The 22,898-nt window shown below is 52.6% G+C and overlaps 2 protein-coding genes and 1 long non-coding RNA gene across 5 annotated transcripts; 1 reads left to right on the forward strand and 2 right to left on the reverse strand.

Moving 5' to 3' along the window:
- Nucleotides 1-5,399, forward strand: MEPCE (methylphosphate capping enzyme). Of its 2 annotated transcripts, XM_042972484.1 has the most exons (5): nucleotides 6-2,508; nucleotides 4,148-4,197; nucleotides 4,282-4,366; nucleotides 4,545-4,671; nucleotides 4,795-5,399. In XM_042972484.1, exons 1-5 carry the CDS (start codon nucleotides 838-840, stop codon nucleotides 4,845-4,847), a joined length of 1,986 nt encoding a protein of 661 aa, XP_042828418.1. In that variant the 5' UTR covers nucleotides 6-837; the 3' UTR covers nucleotides 4,848-5,399. The 2 variants fall into 2 exon arrangements, with proteins under 2 accessions (XP_042828417.1, XP_042828418.1); XM_042972483.1 differs by having other exon boundaries at nucleotides 1-2,508; nucleotides 4,148-4,366.
- An 815-nt stretch (nucleotides 5,400-6,214) lies between these two features.
- Nucleotides 6,215-7,427, reverse strand: PPP1R35 (protein phosphatase 1 regulatory subunit 35). Of its 2 annotated transcripts, XM_042972493.1 has the most exons (4): nucleotides 7,103-7,427; nucleotides 6,770-7,022; nucleotides 6,553-6,689; nucleotides 6,215-6,466 (listed from the first exon to the last, which is right to left on the reverse strand). In XM_042972493.1, exons 1-4 carry the CDS (start codon nucleotides 7,337-7,339, stop codon nucleotides 6,293-6,295), a joined length of 801 nt encoding a protein of 266 aa, XP_042828427.1. In that variant the 5' UTR covers nucleotides 7,340-7,427; the 3' UTR covers nucleotides 6,215-6,292. The 2 variants fall into 2 exon arrangements, with proteins under 2 accessions (XP_042828427.1, XP_042828429.1); XM_042972495.1 differs by lacking the exon at nucleotides 6,553-6,689 and having other exon boundaries at nucleotides 6,331-6,466.
- A 1,900-nt stretch (nucleotides 7,428-9,327) lies between these two features.
- On the reverse strand, nucleotides 9,328-20,553 carry LOC102954596. Its single transcript, XR_006212639.1, has 6 exons — nucleotides 19,516-20,553; nucleotides 16,268-16,398; nucleotides 13,621-13,841; nucleotides 12,829-12,929; nucleotides 11,497-12,303; nucleotides 9,328-9,756 (listed from the first exon to the last, which is right to left on the reverse strand). It is a non-coding gene; the product is annotated as an uncharacterized LOC102954596 (long non-coding RNA).
- Between the last annotated feature and the right edge of the window lie 2,345 nt (nucleotides 20,554-22,898).

Raw genomic sequence — 22,898 nt, forward strand, 5'->3', positions numbered from 1 at the left:
GGGAACCAAATATGAATAATTCATGAGGTCCGCCCCGCTCTTTTGGCCACGCCCCTTCGGATCGTGCTGACGCGCTTGCGTGAACCAAATCTGAGGAAGCGACGTAACAGTTCCCGCCTCTAGGGTGGAGGGCGGGGTGTCATCTCCAGCACGTGCTGTTTCTACCCGCGCAAGCCCAAAGGGTGTGCGCAGGCGCTGCCCGCCAGGGGGAGGAAGGAGGCGGGGTAGGGAGGTTGCTGGGTTTAGAGCCGGGCGGAGACCGCTGAGACTCATTCCTCAGGAACAAGGGTCGGGTGTCAAGGAGACCTTTTCACACCAGCTCCCCGTCCCCCGCCTACGGTGGGTGGGATCGCGCGGCAGAGACAAAGGATATCAGTAGGGACGGACATAGCTGCGAAGGGAAGTAGGGTGTCAATTTGGGGTGGTGGGCTTTGGGGAGGGCTGAGGTGGGCTATATTTAAACTCCCAGAGCCGTTAAGTTGGTTCGTACTCTGATGCGCGCGCAACCAGGGTGGTGGCGGAGTGCGCATGCGTGGTTCAGGGGCAAGAGGAACGCGCTCTAGCAGTGCGCGCTCGCGGCGAAGCGGTAGTGGTAGAGGAGAAAGAGCTCGGCGCACGCGCGGTTGACTCCTCGAGTTGTTCCGTTCTCGCGGGCATCTTGTTTTGGTCTCGCGGGCGAGTGGGGCGCGCTTCGGGGGAGGCGCGAGACCAGGCGAGAAGAGCAGAGCTGCGCGCGCACTCGGGGAAGGGGGGGGAAGAGAGCGGGCTCTAGGGAGGGGGTTAAGCCCCCTAGTCCCCTCTTCGTTGCCCTCGCCTGGGACGGAATAAGGGGAGGAAATGATCGAGATGGCGGCGGAGAAGGAGCCGTTTCTGGTGCCGGCCCCGCCGCCGCCGCCGCTCAAAGATGAGTCGGGCGGAGGGGGCGGCCCCACGGTGCAACCGCACCGAGAGGCCGCCTCCGGGGAGCTCTGCGGCGGGACGCAGCGTGGGCCGGGCCCGCGCGCTCATTCGGCGGGGGCCCCGGCTTCTGGGGCTGGCAAGGAGAGTCCTGGGGCTACATCCACTCGGGGAGGCCAGTCGCAGCAGCATCGAGGGGACAGCCCCCAGGCGCAGTCGCACGGGGAGGCCCGCTTGTCCGATCCCCACGGGCGAGCCGCTCCCCCTGACGTCGGGGAGGAGCGACGGGGAGGGGGCGGAACAGAACTGGGTCCCCCTGCCCCTCCTCGGCCCCGAAATGGCTATCAGCCCCACCGGCCCCCTGGGGGAGGTGGGGGCAAAAGGAGAAATAGTTGTAATGTAGGAGGGGGTGGTGGAGGCTTCAAACATCCAGCCTTCAAGAGGCGCAGGCGGGTTAATTCGGACTGTGATTCTGTGTTACCCTCCAACTTTCTCCTGGGAGGCAATATCTTTGATCCACTGAACCTGAATAGTCTCCTGGATGAGGAAGTGAGCCGCGCACTCAATGCAGAGACCCCTAAGTCCTCTCCACTTCCGGCCAAGGGGCGAGATCCAGTGGAGATCCTCATCCCCAAAGATATTACTGACCCGCTCAGTCTCAATACTTGCACTGATGAGGCCCAGGTAGTACTTGCATCGCCACTCAAGACTGGTCGGAAGCGGCATAGACACCGGGGACAGCACCACCAGCAGCAGCAGGCATCTGGAGGGAATGATAGCCACTCTGTACTTCCCACAGCCCCCCTCACTCCCTCACTCCATGGGGAGGGCGCCACACAGCAGCAGCGGCATAGGGGCCAGAACCGGGATGCCCCCCAGCCCTATGAACTCAACACAGCCATCAACTGCAGGGATGAGGTCGTGTCTCCCCTTCCATCTGCCCTACAGGGTCCCTCAGGCTCCCTTTCAGCCCCTCCAGCTGCCTCAGTTACCTCTGCACCCCCGTCTTCCTCCTCACGACATCGCAAACGTCGCAGGACTTCCAGCAAGTCAGAGGCAGGGGCCAGGGGTGGAGGCCAGGTTCCCAAGGAAAAGGGCCGGGGGAGTGGGGGAGGCCGCCACCACCACCACCTCTACCCACTACCTGCAGCAATCTTCAAAAAGCAACAGTGCAAGTTCCAGTATGGGAATTATTGCAAGTACTATGGTTACCGCAATCCTTCCTGTGAGGATGGGCGCCTGCGAGTGTTGAAGCCTGAGTGGTTTCGGGGTCGGGACGTCCTAGATCTGGGCTGCAATGTGGGCCACCTGACCCTGAGCATTGCCTGTAAGTGGGGCCCATCCCTCATGGTGGGCCTGGATATCGATTCCCGGCTCATCCACTCTGCCCGCCAAAACATCCGACACTACCTGTCAGAGGAGCTGCGTCTGCCACCCCAGACTTCTGAGGGGGACCCAGGGGCAGAGAGTGAGGAAGGGACCACAACCGTCCGAAAGAGAAGCTGCTTCCCAGCCTCACTGACAGCTAGCCGGGGTCCCATTGCTGCACCCCAAGTGCCCTTGGATGGAGCAGACACATCAGTCTTCCCCAACAATGTTGTCTTCGTCACGGTAAGGGGGTCTGAAGGCTCTTGGGATAGGGGCCAGGTGTGAAGATGAGATTAAATAGGAACAAAACAGAGGAAAGTTATGACCCAGAAGGATTTCTGCATGCACTCCTTGCTGGGAGAACCAGATCAAGAGAGGGGTCTGAATCTGTGACTGCCTCTGCCGAGTGGCACTTTCCTATAATCTGGAAAGCTGGGGGCTCTACCTGGGCTCCTTTGTCATGACTGCTGGCCCCAAGATGGGGTCTGACTCCTTTTGCCCTGCTCCCGGCCTGGCCTGTAATCCAGACCAGTCCACTTTCCCCTGAGGGCTATTGCCAATGCTCTAGTAGAAGATTTGGTCCAGACCGAAAGTTTGCTCTCCAACCCACTGAATGAAGGTGCATGAAGGGATAGGTGTCAGACATGGAATGTCTTGGGGTGGGAGGAGGAGGAGGGTAGTGGCTAATATTTTGAGAGGGACTTAGATCCAGATTTGGTTGAAGAGTGTTGGTGATCAGGACCCTAAGTGTCTTGGCCTTAGATCATCTCATGTTGACCCTAGATGGTGGAATGGGGAAGAGTCAAAGTCCTCTGCAGGAGGAGGGGGGTATTGTGTCTTCAGTGTCTGTCTCCTGACTGCACATAGCTCTCCATAAAACATTCCAGTTAGGCCGTCTGCAGGAACAGTTGGCAGTGTGTTGGGTTAAGCCTGCAAGAATGGACTTTGCAGAGGGTGTTGATGAGCTTATCATCTAGAAAAGGTTTCCTAAGGGATGGGGCTCTTCACTTCTCTCAGAGAAAGGAAACAGGCCTGGAACTCTGCCAGCTTCAACTACAGGGAAGGAACTACAGGTTCCCTTTCAAACCTGAGTTAGGTCCTTTTACAACGTTGAGTCACTCAGCTGACTTGAGTGGTCTCCCAGATCAATGTTTGTGGGGTGGGAATAAGTACTGGATGGGGTCTCCAGAGAACCTGTGTTTTTTCTGTGAAGTTTCACACCAGTTTTGGGGACCTTGTGGGTAATTTGCTCAGTTTAAAATTATTCAGGCTCCTTTTTTATGTTTGGCTTACCACCAACAGAAAAGGGCAGGAGGGTGGAAAGCAAGAAAATGAGACTTGGGGCCCCCAAGCTGGCTCAGTCGATACAGCATGGGACTCTTGGTCTCCAGGTTGTGAGTTCAAGCCCCATGTTGGACGTGAAGCCTACCTAAAGTTAAAGAAAAAAAAAAAAAAAAGCTTGGGGAGGGGGGCGGTGCCTGGGTGGCTCAGTCAGTTAAAGTCTGACTCTGGAATTTGGCTCAGGTCATGATCTCACAGTTTGTGAGTTCAAGCCCCGTGTTGGGCTCTGTGCTGGCAGTGCAGAACCTGCTTGTGATTCTCTCTCTCCCTCTCTCTCTCTCTGCCCCTCCCTGCTCGCTCTCTCTCTCTCTCCCTCCCTTTCTCTCTCAAAATAAATAAACTTTACAAAAAGAAAAAAAGAAAATGAGACTCAAAGAGGGCACCATTTGGGAGTTAGTCTCACAAGTGTCAGAGAAGATTGTGGCCAAGGGCTAAGGTGAGGCTGTAGGACTTTCTGTCTTAGAGGCTACAGGGTGGGTTGTGTGGGGGCAGTGGTTCTTTTATTGCCTCTGTTGACCTTGCTCCCAATTCTTGCCCTCAGGGTAACTATGTCCTGGATCGAGATGAGCTGGTGGAGGCCCAAACACCCGAGTATGATGTCGTGCTCTGCCTCAGCCTCACCAAGTGGGTGCACCTGAATTGGGGAGATGAGGGGCTAAAGCGCATGTTTCGCAGGATCTACCGGCATCTACGTCCTGGGGGCATCCTGGTCTTAGAACCCCAACCTTGGTCATCTTATGGCAAGAGAAAGACCCTCTCGGTGAGTTGGGATTTTGGTGGAAATTGGGATATCCTTCCTTTAGTTGAGACAAGAAAGGCCTCAAGGAAGCAGAAAGAGAAGTACTTTCTGAACAAGGTGAATAGGCCCCCTGGGTGGGCATCATTCCACGCCAGGGAAAAGCCAGCAAACTAAAGTGGTCCCCTGCCCTTCTCCCTAGGAAACAATCTATAAGAACTACTATCGAATCCAGCTGAGACCAGAGCAGTTCACTTCCTACCTGACCTCCCCAGAGGTGGGCTTCTCCAGCTATGAGCTTGTGGCTACACCCCACAACACCTCCAGAGGTAAGGTTGGCTGATTTGGTGAGAATGGGGAGGGATGTCGAGGCTGGCCCTGAAAGAAAGCTACAGACCCTGTGGAGTCTTGAAGTCCTGCCAACCCCTACTAATTGCATACTCTCTCCTCAGGCTTCCAGCGTTCTGTGTACCTGTTCCACAAGGCCCGTTCCCCCAGCCACTAAGTGGCCCCCTGAACAGAAAGTGTGAAGAAGCTACCCACTGCTCTTAAGGACCTGGGGGAAAAGGAAAGTACCCCAAGGTCTTTCCTTTCTGGCTCCAAAAATCGTTTCCTTTCTCGGATCTGCAAAGAAAGCTTCTCCTATGTTGCTGCCCCAGCCTCCTCCCTCCACCTCTGCAGCAAGCCCATCCGTGCTGGAGTTACCGACATCTTCATCTCCACCCTTCCCCACCACCCCCCAGCTTACTGGGCTGGATGGCATGGACTGTTTGCTGACCTGTTCTCCTCGGGTATGGGAGGTGGGGGGTATCAAGTTCTCTAGCCTCTTCCTTCTGTTCTCCAAAGGAGATTCCCATTTCTCCTCAGCCCTTGTCCCTAGCTGCGTTTCAGTGGACCACAGATAGATGGACTGAGGGTTAAGAGGGGGAAGTTTGGCAGGGAAGCATGCAGGTACTGTGAAAATCGTTCCCTCTGCTGACCCCCATTGGGAGAGGGGGTTGGGTCTGGAATGTAAGAACAGCACAATAAATTGATGTTCAGGGCAGTGGCCCCCACACTGGTTTCTGGCACTTTCTAGCTGGTGGGGAAGGGATGGTGCCACCCAGTAGAACCTGTGCTTCCTCTGCCCAAACTAGAGTCACAAGGAAGAGGACAGAGTTTTCAGTGAGTGTTGAATGCTAGTGACATCCACACACAGAACTCTAGTCTGGAAGAAGGGGTATAATATGAATTCTTAAGTGGAAATTGAGAAAAGAGGCCATCTCCCCTCCCCAAAAAATCTCACTGACAAAAATTATTTTGTGGGAGCTTTGGACAGAGGCAAATTTACAACTTAGGAAGAATGAACAGTGGAGTTGAAGTAGAACTAGAAAAAAGGCAGTATGGACCAGACTGCCCACCTGCTCCAGGATTACCCACCCACCTGTGTTGTAATGTGCAACTAGATGAATAGGCAATTTAACATGAAGCTCTTTAGCAGCTTGTCAAGCTGTTTCTGGAACTTGGAATATTCATTCAACAACTACTGAGCACTCGTGGATGTGGTGAAACAAGCTGAGAAGGCTCTAAGAGGCAGAAGCAAGGAATTAATTTAAATAACTGGGTGTGAATGGCTAGTTGCCTTGCAGGCTCCTTGAGCCTTTAGGGAAGAAGGCCTCCCTAAAGGGTTACAGACTGAGACCCACATGTTCAAGTGACCCGAAATAAGTAGCGCAAAGGAACGAATGCAGTGTCTGCGACTGAAGGGGGTGGGGAGGGTGGGAGTGTTAACTTGCTAGCACTACCAAGTTCCTAAAAGACCAAAAACTTGACTTCCAGACAGCTTCCAACCTGAGGCTTGACCTCATTTTAAGGCTCCCAAGAAGAGTCCCATTTGTTAGCAAAGCCACTTTATTCTGAAAAAGTTTTTAACACAAATATACGAACTAGCAATCCCGGGAGCCTTCACGTCTACGCTTCCCATCGCCTCAGTGTCCGGTGCATGAGGAAGGTATCTTCTGGAGGGCGGGGCCGGAGTTGGAGACGCAGAGGAGGCAGACCGTCCACGGTCAGGTGTGGAGACTCATAAAATAATGTTTCTGGGTCACAAAGGATGTTCATGTCTGGCCCTGGCCCAGGTGGCTCCTGTTGGGAATTGGGAGCCCAAAGTGAGGTTACACTCGGGAAGGGGAGGAGGGCGCAAGGCCGAACCTCAAGCCCAGGTCCCTCACCTTTGGGGGCGGGGCTCGGGCCTGCGGTGGTAGGAGCGCCAGTTTCTCTCTCAGCGCCGCGTTCAGAACCTGTTCCTCCGGCACCTGCAGGCTCACCAGGTCTCGGAAGAGCCGCTTGGAGCGCGGCACGTTCAGCCCTGAGACCGCAGGGGGAGCGGAGGTGAGCGGCGCCTCTCAACCCCACTCCCGCGCCCCGCCGGCCGTCTCTCTCTCTCACCCTCGGCCACGCTCTCCTCCAGGCCGCAGCGGGTCCGGAACGACTTTCTCAGCTGTTCCTCCACGGCCTTCGCGGCATCGAACTGGCCCTCGGCTGCAGCCCGCGCGGCCTGCAACTCGAGACTCAACGCCAGGCTGCTCTGCTGCGCGGGCGCCCCCAGGTCCTGCGGCGCCGAGAGCTTCTCGCTGGGTGCGGCGGCGGCCAGCAGCGGCTCGGACCGCACAGGGGAGAGCGGTGCCAAGCGAAAGCGTACCTGGGAGCAGAGAGTGGGGCGGTGAAGAGGCGGGCGCGGGCTCGTCTGCGGGCTGGCGGGCAGGCCTTCCCCCAGCTCACCTGCCGCCCCTTGCGGGCCCCGCCCCGCCGGTCCGCCCGCCCCTTCCGCCGCCCAGGGCTGCAGGTCGGCCGTTCGGGGGTCTCGGACCGCGGGCTCAGGCTCAGGCTCAAATCCAGGCCAGGCTCGGGAACAGGGGCTCTGGGCTCCGGGGCGCGGGGTTCCGGGGGTGGCCCTGGGGCCGCCACGGCCTCCTCCCCTTCGACCAATTCCAGCCCTGGCTCCTCACAGCCCATCATCTTGGTCTGGCTACCAGAGTGCAAGGTCTCTAGAGGCCAGGGGTCACAGAACACAAACTCACCGCCCCTCTCCCCCGCCCCTCCCCTTCCAGACGTCGCTACCGGAAACCGCTTGCCCCTACCCAAACGGGGCGGAAAGACCAGCCCCTGCCCCACCCCATCGGCTCTTCTAAGCGTCATTTCCGTTACTCCCCTCCCTGTCTCCCCGAGGCCTTCCGCTCACAAAACCTCGGCCCCACCCCTAAGCCAAAGTTTCAGAGCTGGAGCCCGCGGAGGCCCTACGGGTCCTCACGAGGACCATTTCTTCTTTGGAAACCTGGATGTGGCGTCTTTTTCCTGCAGTCTTGATCTGACTTCTGCTCGAAGCCGGAGTGTGCGTGTGTCAAGTCTTTTATGCCAAATGGGACAGCTTTAACTGAACGGTCAGGCGCCCTCACGTCGGCCCTCCCTACTCGGTGCCTTCACGGCATCTCCGTGTGTTTCGTCGCCTGCCAACTGCGACGGGAGCTTCCCAGTATGAGTGAGGGAGAAGCTCTCTGACCCCCCAGACCCGGCTTCTTCCCGGGACTCTGGGCGTTCATGGTTGCCTCGGCAAGAACTGCCTCGTTCAGCCTTGCAGCCGTTTGTGACTTTTTCCCCTTCGAGGGCTCTCTAAAATATTCGTCTCTTTAAAATTGGTGTCTGTAGGGGCGCGACCCACTCTTGATTTCGACCCAGGTCATGATCCCACGGTTGTGGGATCCAGCAGGGGTGGGGCTCTCCGCTGAGTGTGGAGCTGCTTGAGATTCTCTCTCTCTCCCTCTGCCCCTCTCCCCTCCTCGCGCAGTCTCTCTCTCTCTCTCTCTTAAATAAAAAATAAATAAATAAAAATAGTTACCTGTATGTTGAGTACAGTTTTTAAAAAGAAAAAAAAAAAAAAAGGCTCGGGGGATTGCAGGGCAGGAGACTGGATCGCTTGCCCGTTTCCTGTGTTCCTTGGGGCAGGTCCTCTCAGTTCTGTGAGCCTCTTTTGTCTTGTGTGAAATGTGCTAAGTTGGGCTCATGACTCTTGAGGTTCTCCCCAGATGGGTTATTACTCCGTCAACAGGCAGTTTGTGTGCCACTTTGCAGTTTGAGTGTTTTCACATGCTTTATCGTACTGAAAACTGCTGTGGAAGAAGGCATAGATAGCTACGTGCATTAAAAAAAAAAGAAAGAAAAAAAATGTTTCTGAGGATCTCAGGGGTGAAACACTAGAGGCTATCCGGTCTTCAGCAGGAAAGTATACAAATTCCTCTACTCTTCATTTGTGACAGGGAGTGGGGAGGTACAAATGTAAATTCCTGCGTTTTTTTTAAGTGGAAATATAACTCAAAAACTTTGTAAGAAGGAGCGAACAAAATGAAAGCAAAAGAGGCTAGACTTTGATATACTTTGTTTTGTGTGTTTGACTTTGAAGCCTATGTTTTCCATAGCTATATGACAAAAATTAATTTTTAAAACTCAGCCCCTATGGGGCATCTGGGTGGCTCAGTCCCTTAAGGTCAGACTCTTGATTCCGGCTCAGGTCATGATGTAACAGTTAGTGAGTTTAAGCCCCGCATCCGGCTCTCTACTGTCAGCACAGAGCCTGCTTTGGATCCTCTGTCCCCATCTCTCTCTGCCCCTCCCCTGCTCATGCTCGCTCTCTTTCTCTCAAAAAATAAAAAATATTTTTTAAAAATCCCTAAAAGTTGAAAGTAAAATGAAATAAATGAACCTAAATGTGTTTCTACATGGTGGCCTAACTTAATACGGAAGGGAGCTTTTCTGAATGACTTGAAAACACATAAATTTAACTGTACATCCCAAAGATCTACCCTAAGGACAAAATTAACTGCCATTAAAAAAAAAACAAAACAAAAAACAAAAAACACCTGCCCTAAAACCTTAAGTTATATTCAGTAGTCATGTGGGAAATAGGTAAAAATGTGTAGGACAAAACATACTTATGTTAATAGTATCAGAACTGGAATTTTCACCTAGTAGAAAAGAGATACATATATAAAATCAATGATGTCATGCAAATTCTCTGCCATATTGAATTTAGGAAGTATCTTATGAACCCCTGGTATATTGTAGTTTAAATTGAAAAGCGTATCCTAGTTCTGTCCACTGAAAAGCCGTTAGAAACAATGATGGACCCAGTAAGCACCCATGGCCCCCAGAATGTGGTAGCTAATTCCATAGCCCTGAGCACTTCAAAACTCATATACATGGTTATAGCAGCTTTATTCATAATAGCCAAGAACTTGAGACAACCCAAATGTCCTTCACCAGGTAAATAGTTAAATTACGGAGGTGCCGGGGGGCTCGGTTGGTTAAGTGACCAACTTCGTCTCAGGTCGTGATCTCCCGGTTCATGAATTCGGCCCCACATTGGGCTGTCTGCTATCAGCCTAAATAAATAAACAAACAAACAAATAAATGTTAAACTATCGTATATCCATACTATAGAATGCTACTCAGCAATCAAAAGGAACATACTATTGGTACACAACAACTTGGATGAATTAGCTAGGTTATGCTGAGCCAAAAAAATTATAATAAAAGCTGGGGTGCCTGGGTGGCTCAGTCGGTTAAGCATCCGACTTCAGCTCAGCTCATGATCTCACGGTTTGTGGGTTTGAGCCCCACGTTGGGCTCTGTGCTGACAGCTCGGAGCCTAGAGCCTGCTTCAGATTCTGTGTCTCCCTCTCTTTCTGCCCCTCCTCTCTCAAAAATAAATAAACATTTTTAAAAATGCATCAAAATCTCCTGGATGGCATGTTAAAACACAGAATGCCAGGCTCCAGCAAAGAGTTTCTGATCCAGTAGGTCTGTAGTATGGCCCAAGAAATTGAACTTTAAAAATTTTTATTTTATTATTTTTTTTAATGTTTATATATTTTTGAGAGAGAGAGAGACAGAGCATGAGCCAAGAAGGGGCAGAGAGAGAGAGGGAGACACAGAATCTGAAGCAGGCTCCAGGCTCTGAGCTGTCAGCACAGAGCCTGACACGAGGCTTGAACCCACAAACCATGAGATCATGACCTGAGCCGAAGTTGGACGCTTAACCAACTGAGCCACCCAGGCGCTCCCCCCAAGAAATTGCATTTCTTTTTTTTTTTTTAATTTTTTTTTTTCAACGTTTTTTTATTTATTTTTGGGACAGAGAGAGACAGAGCATGAACGGGGGAGGGGCAGAGAGAGGGAGACACAGAATCGGAAACAGGCTCCAGGCTCTGAGCCATCAGCCCAGAGTCCGACACGGGGCTCGAACTCACAGACCGCGAGATCGTGACCTGGCTGAAGTCGGACGCTTAACCGACTGCGCCACCCAGGCGCCCCAAGAAATTGCATTTCTAATAAACTCCCAGATGATGTTAATGCTGCTGGCCCTAGCCCACATTTTGAGAACCACAACTGGTAAGTGGTGATGTCTCAGCCTACCTCGGCCCCAGGGCCTGACTACCCAGGCTCTTACCCATAACCCCTAGTGCTTCCCAACCTGCAAGTGGGGCAGGTGGCATAAAAGAGGTCTTTGGGCAAATACTATTTGGGATGTACAACTTGGGGAGAAATGTGGCAGTTCCCCCCAGACTTTGCTGCTCCCCCCTCCCACTCCCAGGTAGGCCCACCCAGAAGCTACTGAGCCTTTGGCCTAGGGCTAGTCCTGGGCCCTCTCCTACTTCTCAACTCCTTTCCTGGCTGATTTCCACAGCTCCTAGACCAAGCGATCAACAACTGTGAGTGTGTGCATTTGGGTGAAGGGTGGTGTAGGAGGCTGAATAATGACCTCCCAGAGTCATGAGGCCCAATCCCAAGTCTCCTTAAAAGAAGGAGGCAGCAAAGAGGAGACAATGTGAGAGAGATCAGAGTGGCCACCAGAGGCTGGACGAAAGCAAAGAATGGATTCTCCTCCGGAGCCTCTGGAGGGAGCACAGCTCTCCTTGCACCTTGATTTTGGCTCAGGGAAACTAATTTCGGACTTCTGACCTCCAGAACCATGAGAGAATGAATTTATGTTGTTTTAAGGCACTGAGTGTGTGGTAACTTGTTATGGCAGCCCCAGAAAACTAATACAGTTGGGGGAAAAGTCTGGGCAGCACCTCGGGCTTGGGTCACCGTGTTCCCCAGGATCTCACCCATACTCTCACCTTGGCAGCATCCCGATCCCTTGGAGGGCTGAGATTGGAGGCCCCTTGGTGAGAAGGATCTGGTCATGAAGGACCATCTTGTCCTGAGAAGGCTTCCCCAGGCTCCAGAGAGTTACCAAGGGAAACAGGTAAAGACAGGAGGAGGAAGAGTGGGACGTGGGAGACAGACAGGTGGTGTATTGGAGGCACTGGGGAGGGAAGCCTGGTGTTGGCATTATAGAGGAATGACTCACTGGGGCCCCTCCATGTAGGGAAAGGGATGGGGGCCATATCAGCACAGAGGGAGGGGCCATTAGGGGAAGTCTTGTGTGAAGAAGTTAATGGTGAGGGTCTCTGTCCAGCAATGCCCATCCAACGGCCTCCAACATCTCAAGGTCCAGGGAGTGGCCACACAGCTGGTCACTGATCATGTCCAAAGTATCAGGCAACCATGGCAACCAGGAAGCGTGCTCAAGAAACTGAGGCCTTAGACACTGAGTTTTAGGAGACCAAAACCTGGGCTGCTAGCAGAGCCCTAGGAATTAGGACCCAGCCCCCACACCCCACCCCTGACAAGCTCCTCTCTGCCATGCACTGTGTCAGTCCTTACCCCAAGAAAACCCCCAAATGCCCAGCACATTTCCTATCTGCATCCTAGGCTGAAGAAAGGCGTGTTGCTCTGGCACCAATGAGCTGAGCAAAGATCTGGAATTGGGTTGGTTCTAGGCTGGAGGGATTGAGGAGCCACAAGCAGGAACCAGGTAGTCCAGCAGGAAGTGAACTTGGCAGAGAAAGAGGCCTTCCACACTGCTGTCGCCAAAGATGTGCCTGTGGGCACAGATATCACATCTGCTGCCCCAGGTCCATAGTCCACGCTTGGGGACAGAGAGAGGAATAGGAGGGACTCACATCCCAGAGAGGACTGAGCCTGGGTCCAGAAGCCAAAGGACTCCCCCCCACCCCCACCCCCTCCAGCAACACCATCTCTTTCCTCTTTAGGCCTTAGTCTTCTCATTATTAAAGGTGGAGGTACTATATTAGTTGATCTCTGAGCAGCTTCTGTTCCAGGCAGTACATCCCCTCCCACAAACACCACACACACACACACACACACAGTTCAGTCTTTTGCCACCACCCAGGGTTCAGTCTTTTGCCACCACCCAGGGGATGGTCCCCTCCCCTTGGCATCTCCTGCAACCAGCCCCTTCCTCTCTCCTTCCCAAGACTCTCACTTCTCCCCAGGACTCTAGCATCTCCCCTCCCCACCAGCCATGGCAGTCTCCCCAGCCAGCCCCCAGCCAGCAGTGGCAATTCAGGATGACTGGATAGATGTGTCCGACCAGCCAGGCCTACCAGGCACCGCAGGAAGCAGTGAGTATCCTGATGCAACTTAAAAGTGGCAGGTCTGAGGATGGATGCTGGAGATCCACTGCTTCTTGGCAAAAGAGAAAACCCTAGAAGCAGAAAGTGGGTGCAGTGAGAGCTGGAGCGGTGGAGCAGGTCAGATCTCCTGCCGGGAGCAAGCTCCGTGCTTTGGGAGTCATCCAGCGAGCAAGGAACTGAGGTAACAGGGCACAGGTCAAATGGAGGAACAGGAGAAGCCCTGGAATGGGAAGCCATCATTCCAAGAGAGCCCCACATGGCCCGAAGCTAAGCTGGGACATTGGGCACCAAGACCAGGGTTCCCCAATCTGATCAAAATCTCCTCTTCCTTCTCTACCTTCAGGCCAGTGGTCCCAGCTCAGGGTGTTCCCCCTTACCCAATGCAGCCTAGATATCTCTCCCCTCCTCCACTTCCAAGAGACTGGTCCTCCATATCCTTCTCTTCCTCTTCTCTAGATCCTAGGCCAGCTTCTATCACTCCACTCCCAGCATCATCTCTGCCCCACTTGGCGCTGGAGGCATCCATGCAGTGAGCTGGATGTTCCTGAGACCATATCCATCCTCTCCAGATCTTCTCTGCCCACCCTCAAATCTGCAGGGTGCCCAGTGTGGTTCTGGGAGGGTGGGGGGAGTCCTCTTCATAGCCCTTATAATATCAGCTTGGAGGATCAACATGCCTGGTTCATAGGGCTCATCCACTTGTCCTGTACTCCCCAGAAATCCCACCAGGAAAATCTCATCTTGCTTACAAGACACTCTCACCTGCAAGGGGTAGTTATGCTTTGGCCGATGAGGTGACCCCCAACACACACACATGTAAGCATGTACTTGTTAACAGGTACAGGTCCCACTGAGGAGCAGCATCAGGTCATGTCACAGAGCACTATCCATCAGAAGAGAGTAGATCCCTTGGGCCAGGCTCTATGAAGACCTCCATGGTCCTGTAGAAAGCCAAATCCGGTGTAGGATGGCAGATGCACCTGCTGGGAAGAGGAGGAACAAACTTGGAGAGATGGTGCAGGGACACTGGGGCAGCCCACAAGGCAATTTTGTGCAAATTAGAAAAATGTGCCCCTTTCCTGAAGCCCTTTACTGCTATGTGGTGAAAAATTGCCCTAATGGTTCCATACATGTCTGTTGATTGTAGAGTTGTGCAGTGCACAACCTACACAACAGTAACCGTTGGCCCTGGAGGACGGAGGAGGGGGCTCCTCGAGAGAGAAGGAGGAGGGGCCCCTAGGTTCAGTCAGGGAAATGGGGAAAGCAGTGATCAGTGACATCCAATATCACTAACTGTGGGATCTTAGAGGTGTTACTGACCTCCTCTAAACCACAATTTACTGATTTGGAAACCAGCAGTGATGGCCTTAGGGCCTAAGAGACGGTCTGCCTTCAGGACTAAATGAGGTGATGGATGCAAAGCTCTGTTAGGCATGAAGTGCGAGCTCCGGTGATGGTGGACATGGCAGCAAGAACAGTAGAGCAAGAGGGCGAGAGAGGCTAGCTGTTCCCGGGCAGGGGACAGGTTTCACTAGCTTGTTGAGAAGGGTGTGTGTGTCTGTGTGTGTGTGTGTTGTGTTGTTGTTTTGGCTTTATTTGAGAGCGCGCGCGCGCGCGCGAGAGAGAGAGAGCTGGGGGTGTGGAGGGGTGGGGGGTTGGAGCGAGGGGCTCGATCCCAGAACCCTGGGATCAAGACCTGAGCCGAAATCAAGCCTCAAGACGCTCAACCCAAGCCCGGAATTGTTTTAACTAGAAATTAACTGTCCGGTGGAACCAGTGTCCAACGGCCGAAGTTACCACGGTGGGCGGACCCCGAGGACACAGGGCAGGGGCTCCGTAGGGGCCGCGGCGAGGAGGAGCAGAGGCTCGGGTCTGAGGCTCACACAGGGACGCCTCCCTGTTCGCGGACACTGCCAGGAGGCCCTCCCGCCCCTCCGCCGCCGTGGCCGCCGCCCCTCCAGGCCGCTGCCAGCTCCTACCCTGGGGCCGAGAGAGGCGCGGCGAGAGGGCGGTGGCAAAGCCTCGGCGGATCGGGCGTCCGCGCACGCCAGCGCCACCTGGAGCTCAGGAGAGCGAGGTGGCGGATCGCGCAGGTCCCCCAGCTCGGCGGCCGGCGTGGTGCCGCGCTGTCGTCCCACCCGGACATCCCACCCGGAGCTTGGTGCCCTGGGGCTGGGTCTCCCCGCACCTACACCAGTTGGACCGAGGGAGGAGGCGGCAGAGACCCCCGGGGCGGCCAGGGCCTCAGGGGTTGTGGGGTGACGTCACGGGCTTGGGCCGGTGGCCAGGTTTGGCACGCACTGCCTTCATTGTGTACCCTTCCTATCCTTTCCTCAGTGACTTCAGGGTAAAGTGCAAATTCCTTCAGTTTCCAGCTTTATATCACCTTTCCCACCCAAAGGAAGTCCCCAGGACCCCCGGCTGGAGCCTTCAACTACCCAAGGGGCCTTCCATGACCTTTCCCCAGGGCAGCTTCTGGTGCACGGCCCGCCCCCCCCCCGTCCAACCCATCTCCGGTTAAAATATAATTCCCAGGCCTCACTTCAATCCTGGCTTTGAGACCAGGGATCTGTATTATTTTTCTCCTTTTTAATGTTTATTTAGAAAATTTAATGTTTATTTATTTTTGAGAGAGAGAGAGAGAGAGAGAGAGCGAGCGGGGGAGGGGCAGAAAGAGAGAGGGAGACATAAAATCTGAAGCAGGCTCCAGGCTGTCAGCACAGACCAAGGCAGGGCTCCAACTCACAAACCGTGAGATCATGACCTGGGTTGAAGTCAGATGCTTAACCGACTGAGCCACCCAGGCACCACAATGTTTATTTATTTTGCCCCTCACAAGCAGAGGAGGGGCAGACAGGCGGGGGGGTGGGTGGGACACAGAGGATCTGAAGCGAGCTCTGTGCTGACAACAGTGAGCCCCATGTGGGGCTTGAACTCAGGAACCAGGAGATCACATCCTGAGCTGAAGTTGCCCACTCAACAGACTGAGTCACCAGGTGCCCCAGAATCTGTATTTTTAACGAGTTCCCAGGTGATTCTGATGTGTCTGAAAGCTTCGGAATCTAATAGTCTGCATTCCCGCTCAATATGGCAGTGGTTCTCAAACTTCGTCTGTCTCGTTAAAACAGATCGGTGGGCCCCGCCCTCAGAGATTCTGATTCAGTGGGTCTGGGGTAGGGCCTGAGAGTCTACATTTCTACCCATTTTCAGGGTGCGGCTAGTACAGCTGGTCTAGCACCACACCCTGAGAACCACTTCTCTGGTGTGTTTAGAAGACCTATTCACCTGCTGCCAATTCACCATGTATCAAGCCCTGTGCAAGGCACTTCACATTCATGCAGCCGTGTGACATTAAGTATTTACCGTATTTTCCAGATAAGGAAAGTAAGATTCAGACAGGTTAACTCACTTGCTCAAGGTCACACAGCCAGGAAGGATGGGTTTTTCTGAGTTGGCTGTATCTCTTGTGCACTGCTAATTATCTGCCCCCTGAGGGTTTTGCTTGTCTCTAGAAGTCAACCCCGGGGCACTCCGTGAAGCCTGAAAAGGTACAGGAGAGGGCTTTGAGTCCCGTTCCCACACTGCCCTGGGTTCAGGGGACTGATTTTGCTGGGTGCCAGGTTCTCTGCTCAGAGAGTTCATGAGGAAGGGACTGAGAAGCCACCTTGTGTGGTGCTGACCCCTACTTCCTTTGCTCCCGCTCACATCGAGAGTGGAAGGTCCTGACTTCTCCCTGATTGGCTCCAGAGTCTCCTGGACATTCACCAGGGAATGGGAGGAGGGAAGGACACAGAAAAGGATGGAATCAGGGCCATCAGAGAGGAGAAAGGAGAGGCAGTGCCGCACAGGTGCCCCGGCACCTGTCGGTACTGCCTGGAGGTATTGCCCCAATAAGTCCTGGGTGGCAGCCTGTCCTCAGGGGCAGGGACACACAAGTGGAGCCACAGCTGTGGATGGGGTGGAGAGGAGAGCAGGTAAAGGACAGTGTGGTGAGGGAAAAAACAAATCTGAGTAGGCTGTTAGGGACGAGGAGAGTTCTCACCTGTGACTCCCAATTCCTGTCTATTTCACACCGGGCTTCTCCCTGGTCACCTCTGAACCCCCGCTTTCTGTGGGGTAGACCCGAGACAAGGAGTCAACAACCCGTCTGGACAGTGCTTAATCTCCCCTGGCTCTCTCTTCCAGCCCCAGGCTTTGTGTTTCTCCCTGCTTGCTTCTGAGTCTTAAAGGTTTTCTTGGGGAGGGGAGCAGAGTCAGGGAGCCAAAGGCAGGACCCCAAAGGGAGTGAGTCTGAACCCTGAAGCCCATCGAGTGGACAGGCCAGGACCAAGTAGTGCATACCCAATGAGTCAGCCTTCCCTACCCCAAACATCCATTGAACACCTCTGCGTGAGGGGCACTGTGCTAAGGTAAGCCTGGGACCCTGGGACACTGCCCAGGGAGGGGGCGGGGACTCAGGGAAGGCTTCTCTGAGGGAGGGGGAGAGAAGCTCTGAAGGGGGAATGGGAGCAAGCCAGGTGAAGAATGTGGGGGAACAACTTTCAAAACTGAAGAATCAGCATCTGCAAAGGCCCAGGGGCAGGAGGAAATAAATGGAAACCAACCAAGCACACTGGAAGTGACAGCAAGGGGAAACCCAGAGAGATGAGGTCAGGCAGGTGGACAGGGACCACCGCCAGGAGCTGAGGTAAGGGGATTGGATTTCATCCTAAGGGCTACAGGACACCCTGAAAAGGACTTACATGAAGAGACGACGTACTCCCAAGTTACACCGCAAAGATCTCTCTAACCCCATATAAAATTTCAAAACTGTATTTGTTTGGTGAAAAATAAGAGTAAATAAGCTCATACCTGTTAGAATGTCTGCCACCAAAAAGACAAGAGGGGTTCCTGGGTGGCTCAGTTAAGCGTCCAACTTCAGTTCAGGTCATGATTTCTCAGTCCATGAGTTGGAGCCCTGTGTCGGGCTCTGTGCTGACAGCTCAGAGCCTGGAGCCTGCTTTGGATTCTGTCTCCCTCTCTCTCTCTGCCCCTCCCCCACTCACACTCTGTTTCTCTTTGTCTCTCTGAAAAATAAATAAACATTAAAACACATTTTTAAAAAGACAAGAGATTATAAGTGTTGGTGAGGGTGTGGAGAAAACACAACACTTGTGCACTGCTGGTGGGAATGTCACTTGGTGCAGCCACTATGGCAAATGGTATGGAGGTTTCTCAAAAATTAAAAATAGAACTACCATCTGATCCAGCAATCCCACTTCTGGGGATTTATCTGAAGAAGAAACTCAAAAAGGTATCTGCACCCCCATGTTCATCATAACATTATTTTTTTCATGTTTATTTATTTATTTTGAGAGAGAGAAAGTGAGCAGGGGAGGGGCAGAGAGAGAATCCCAAGTAGGCTCCATGCTGTCAGAGCAGAGCCTGATGCGGGCCTTGAACTCACCAACCGTGAGATCATGACCTGAGTCAAAACTAAGAGTCGGATGTTTAACTGACTGAGCCACCCAGGCGCCCCCATCATAACATTACGATAGTCAAGACATGGAAGAAACCTGAAGCTCACTGATGGACCAGCTGAGGTAAGGGGATTGGATTTCATCCAATATATACGATGGAATATTATTCCACAAAAAGAAAGGAAATCCCGCCATTTGTGACACCATGGATGGACTTTAAGGTCATTGTGCTAAGTGAAATAAGTCAGAGAAAGACAAATACCATAAGATCTCACATCGATAATGAATAAACTTTAAGAAATTAAATACATGTCAAGTAATTTTTTAAAAAGTGCCACCTCTATGTGGGAGAGCTGAATAAATGGCATATAGGCACTCAATATTATATTATTTCTGATGACTGCATGTGAATCCACATTCTTTCAAAATAAAAAGTTAAAAAAGAGGATTGTGTTAAAACATTTGCAACTCATATCACAGAAAGGCTTAATGCCCTTCATATATAAAGAGCTTCTAGATATCAATAAGAAATAATAATAAAAACAAACGTATTCAGCACATACTATGTGGCAAGTACTATTCTAAGATTTTTCTGTGCATTAATTCATTAAATCCTCACAACATTCCTACATTACCTCCATTTTGCAGATGAGGTGACTGAGACACAGGTCAAGTAACTTGCCCAAGGCCATACCAGGACTTAAAACCTGGTAGTCTGGCTCCAGAGTGAAGGCTCTTAAATTCGATATTAAACTCTGTGGGCTTCTAGAGAGGACCCATAACCCAGCCGAAAAACCTGTCGGAGCATATAAATAAAGGAAGAACAGCTGGGCCTATTTTTACCACATGGGTAAATGTAGAGGCAGAGAGAAAGCCAGAGAAGGGTAGTACAGACCTGCCCCTGCATCCTGGGGACCAGCCTTCTTAGGGCCTCATCTGTCCCAGCTTGGGCCAGCCACCGTCACACCTCAGTTGTGCCCTTGCACAGACTCCTTCAACACAAAACATTGAGCCTGTCTTGCAAAACCCGCCCCTCTACAGCCACTCACTGCAGGAGGCACTGAGGGAAAGGGAAACAGGCCATGACTCAGCTTTCGCAGGGATACAGCATCCCAGGTGAGGTGGGCAGACAGGTGTGGGACAGGAGGGCTCAACTCGTGAAACAAAGAGGTCTAAGAAGGGAAGAGGAGATTCCTACCCTTAGGCCATTCCCAGCACCCCAGAATGACCCCACGGGGCAGATAGGCAGCTCCAGCAAGGGGCAGACAGCATTTTCAGCCCTGGGATGTACAATCTTTTCCTTCAGTTAATCTCAGTCTTGCCGCTCCTGAGGGAAAAATGGAAACAAGTGAAAATATAGCTACAGATACCCGCAAGTACATACAGGCACACACATCTGTGTACATGCAGCTACACACACACCCTGTCTGCATGTCTGAGAATAACTGAGGCCAAAGCCTTCGTGCCTGTAGGGGAAGTGAGGGCTGGCTCTCCCTCCTCAGGGCTCAGATATGACAGCGGATGAGGGTGAAGCAGGGAGAGTGACGTGGGTGAAAAGAAGATCTGGTGTCCAGGGCTGAGACTTTTGTCTCTGGGTTCAAAGGTTTAAACCAAGAATGTTTTCCCTGGGTTCAACTCTCTTCGCGGCAGCTTTGGCCTGTTAGGAAACAAGGTTGAGGGAAGTTGAAGGCACCATGTATCTCCCCAACCCTGAAGGCTATGTGGTGGATAAAGAGAGCACAGGACTCAAAGCAGAACCCCTGGAAGCTGGCAGGGAGCACAGCAATCAGTTGCTTCAATTCATTATTTTCTTGGAAGAGCCTGAGGCCCAGTGAAGAAAGGTGACCAGCCCAAGTCCTGCGGTGAAGTGGTAGCAACACTGAGTCCAGAACCAATGGCTTTTGACTCTCTGTCAAGTGCTCTTCCTGGTACTCGCTGCACATGGCGTTCTTGGTCATTTCCAAAATGGCATGGCGCCCACAAGACAGCTGGTGGGAGTGTGCTTCCCACATAATAGGTGAAGGTTTACTTTCTGTTTCATTCAGTACAGTTTTGGGCCATGGGGATAGTAACCGTACACTGTCACTCTTAACTGTTATAATAATAACAGCCTACATTTATTGAGTCCTTATACTGTGCTGAGCATCACTTCCTGGATCTTCATGACAACCCTGTGATACAGGTACAACTGCTTTCCCCATTTTACAGATGAGGAAACCAAGGCTCAGAGAGGTTAACAGATTCACCCAAGGTTACACATCCAGGAAGTGTTAGTTTAAACCACTTCCCATGCATTTCACAGCTGCCTCGCAAGTACACTGGTAAATAAATATAATTTCAGATACTGTTAAGTACTAGGTAAAGATAAAGCATGGTGAAAGGCAGAAGATGGCCAAACGGTGGGTCTCTCCTGATCTCTAGGTTGTCAGGGAAAGGGTTCCTGAAGACGTGGTGACATTTGTACAGAATCCAGACTGGCAAGGAGCCCACCGTGCCAAGATCTGAGAGAAGGGCATTTTAGACAAAGGGAACAGTTTGGATTTTCTTCCAAGAATGATTGGAAACTACCGGAAGGTTTCTGCAGGGGTGTGACACGTTTTGCTGTGTGGTGGAGCCGGACAAAAGATTTGGAATCTTCAGGAAATCCGATGATCTCGGAGGAGAAGGGGAGATGGGGCAGAGAGCAAGGGCATGTGGGACCAGCACTCTCATTTTGCTGCCCAAATTCCCAGGGCCCTTCTAATAGGATGGGTAAGCTTTGAAAAGAAAGAAGGACGGTGGTCCCAACTCAGACTATCCCTAGTCCTACCACATCTGCCTCATGGGGTGGAACAGATTTGATGGAGGAGAAGGGCCTGGGGTCTGATGGGGATGGGAGGGGAGGGTGTCCAAGGTGGGAGTTTTTCACAAGACTGTCATCAGGAGGCAGATTTCTGTGGAGGTCACTCTGTCCCACACTTCTTTTTGCCAGGAGAGGGCTGGGGTGAGTAAGCATCCTTCCCCACAAATCACTACCCCCAGGAGATTACTTCTGCTTCCCTCCCCATTGGGAAGTTCCTCTCCAGGGCTCTAGGCTGGATTATTTAGGATTTGGAGGAAGGAAGCCACTTGGGTGCACTGAGACATCTGGGAAAAGCAAGTTCTGTGGACTTGTCTTCCATCCCGCCCCTTTCTCTCAAGCAAGTCTCTGTTCCCCTGTTTGGCCAAGTCAAGACAGGACTCCATCATGTCTGGGGAGGGAGAGAGTGGTGGGAGGTGCAAACAGCTCCCTTGGCTGCTGGCTGAACTCACCTTCTTCCTTTCCTCCCCTCCCACTCCCAGGATGTTAAAGAAGCCAAAGAAAAATGAGAGCAGTATTCCTTCCCACAAGCCCACAGGCTCAAGGCTGGAATGGCTCCTGGGCCTGTAGCTACTTGCAAGGCTATTTGCCAGTGACCCTCAGGGGCACCCTTTAACCCTGCTCCACCACCCTCTCACTGAAACCTTAAGGTCCCCAGTAGGAAGAGGACTTGGAGGGGCTGATCCTGAATCTTAAACAGTGAGGCAACCATTCCAACCTCTGGACACAGACCCTGTACCAATGCCATTCAGGCCCAGAATGGTTCCTGGCACATAGGGAGATGTGAGGAATAATTGGTAATTGAAAGCTCCAGAAATGAGCCACTGTGTATCAGCCCGTTTTGAGGCCACACCTGAAAACAGGTTTTGACTTCGTGCTAACTAAACTCAAGACAGATTCCCAGTGAAGTCACTTAATGCACTGAACGCCTGCAGTGTAACAGGTATGTGTGTGTATGTTTAACATGTATGTTATATGTCCCCTCTGAGCTGGACTCATTAATTGGATCAATGAAAGCGGCATGATCTTATTAAACATGACCCTTCTGTCCCTGGTTTCTCTTACAAAAAACGGAAGCAATAATACCTCATCATAAAGCTGCTATGAGAATTACTTAGAACAGGACATAAAAAATAATTGCCATAGGTACTTAATAAGTGGTGGCTGGTATCACTCTGGCTGTAAAGGTTGAGGTGCGGTGGACAGCTAATAGGCTCAGGGTAGCAGAGCTATAGGACTGGGCAGCCAGGTGCAGTTCCCGACTTTTGGGAAAGATGCCCCGGATTCCCAGCAAGGGGGCCCAACTCCTCCAGAGCAGTGAGGGATCGGGAATTGGTGAGGGGAGTAGTTTGCTGACTCTTCTAGTGAATTGGGCGCTTCCAGCAACCCTCCCCGTTGCTCCTCATTACCCCCGCCCACCCCCTATCCCCCAATCCCCGCTTTGCTCACGCCCACCGCCTATTCACGACTAACCTCTACGTGAGCAAGGCCCAGCAACACAGCCAGCCGCACCCTCCCTCCTCCTCCCCTTCCCCCCTACCACCCCGCCCCGGGGCCTCTGCTGTCATCCTTTCCTCCTTCGCCAAGCCACCCCCAAGGCCCGTGAACACTGAAATCCCCTAATTTTGCAGACTTGTGACATATCCCTGCATTTCCTTGGGGAGCCACCTCTGCGCCTCCGCGTGGACCAGCAAAAGGGCGGACTAAGTCCGAGAGGGGACCTGCGGTTCCACGGTCTCCTT

This window comes from Panthera tigris, chromosome E3 (genome assembly GCF_018350195.1).
Source record: "Panthera tigris isolate Pti1 chromosome E3, P.tigris_Pti1_mat1.1, whole genome shotgun sequence".
Lineage (NCBI taxonomy): Eukaryota > Metazoa > Chordata > Mammalia > Carnivora > Felidae > Panthera > Panthera tigris.

Coding starts and splice junctions, on each gene's coding strand:
- PPP1R35 (XM_042972493.1), bottom strand. CDS start 7,339: ATGATGGGCTGTGAGGAGCCAGGGCTGGAATTGGTCGAAGGGGAGGAG. Junction 7,023..7,102: donor GGGCCCGCAAGGGGCGGCAG/GTGAGCTGGGGG, acceptor CTCTGCTCCCAG/GTACGCTTTCGCTTGGCACC. Junction 6,690..6,769: donor GGAGGAGAGCGTGGCCGAGG/GTGAGAGAGAGA, acceptor CTGCGGTCTCAG/GGCTGAACGTGCCGCGCTCC.
- MEPCE (XM_042972483.1), top strand. CDS start 838: ATGATCGAGATGGCGGCGGAGAAGGAGCCGTTTCTGGTGCCGGCCCCG. Junction 2,509..4,147: donor ACAATGTTGTCTTCGTCACG/GTAAGGGGGTCT, acceptor TCTTGCCCTCAG/GGTAACTATGTCCTGGATCG. Junction 4,672..4,794: donor ACCCCACAACACCTCCAGAG/GTAAGGTTGGCT, acceptor CTCTCTCCTCAG/GCTTCCAGCGTTCTGTGTAC.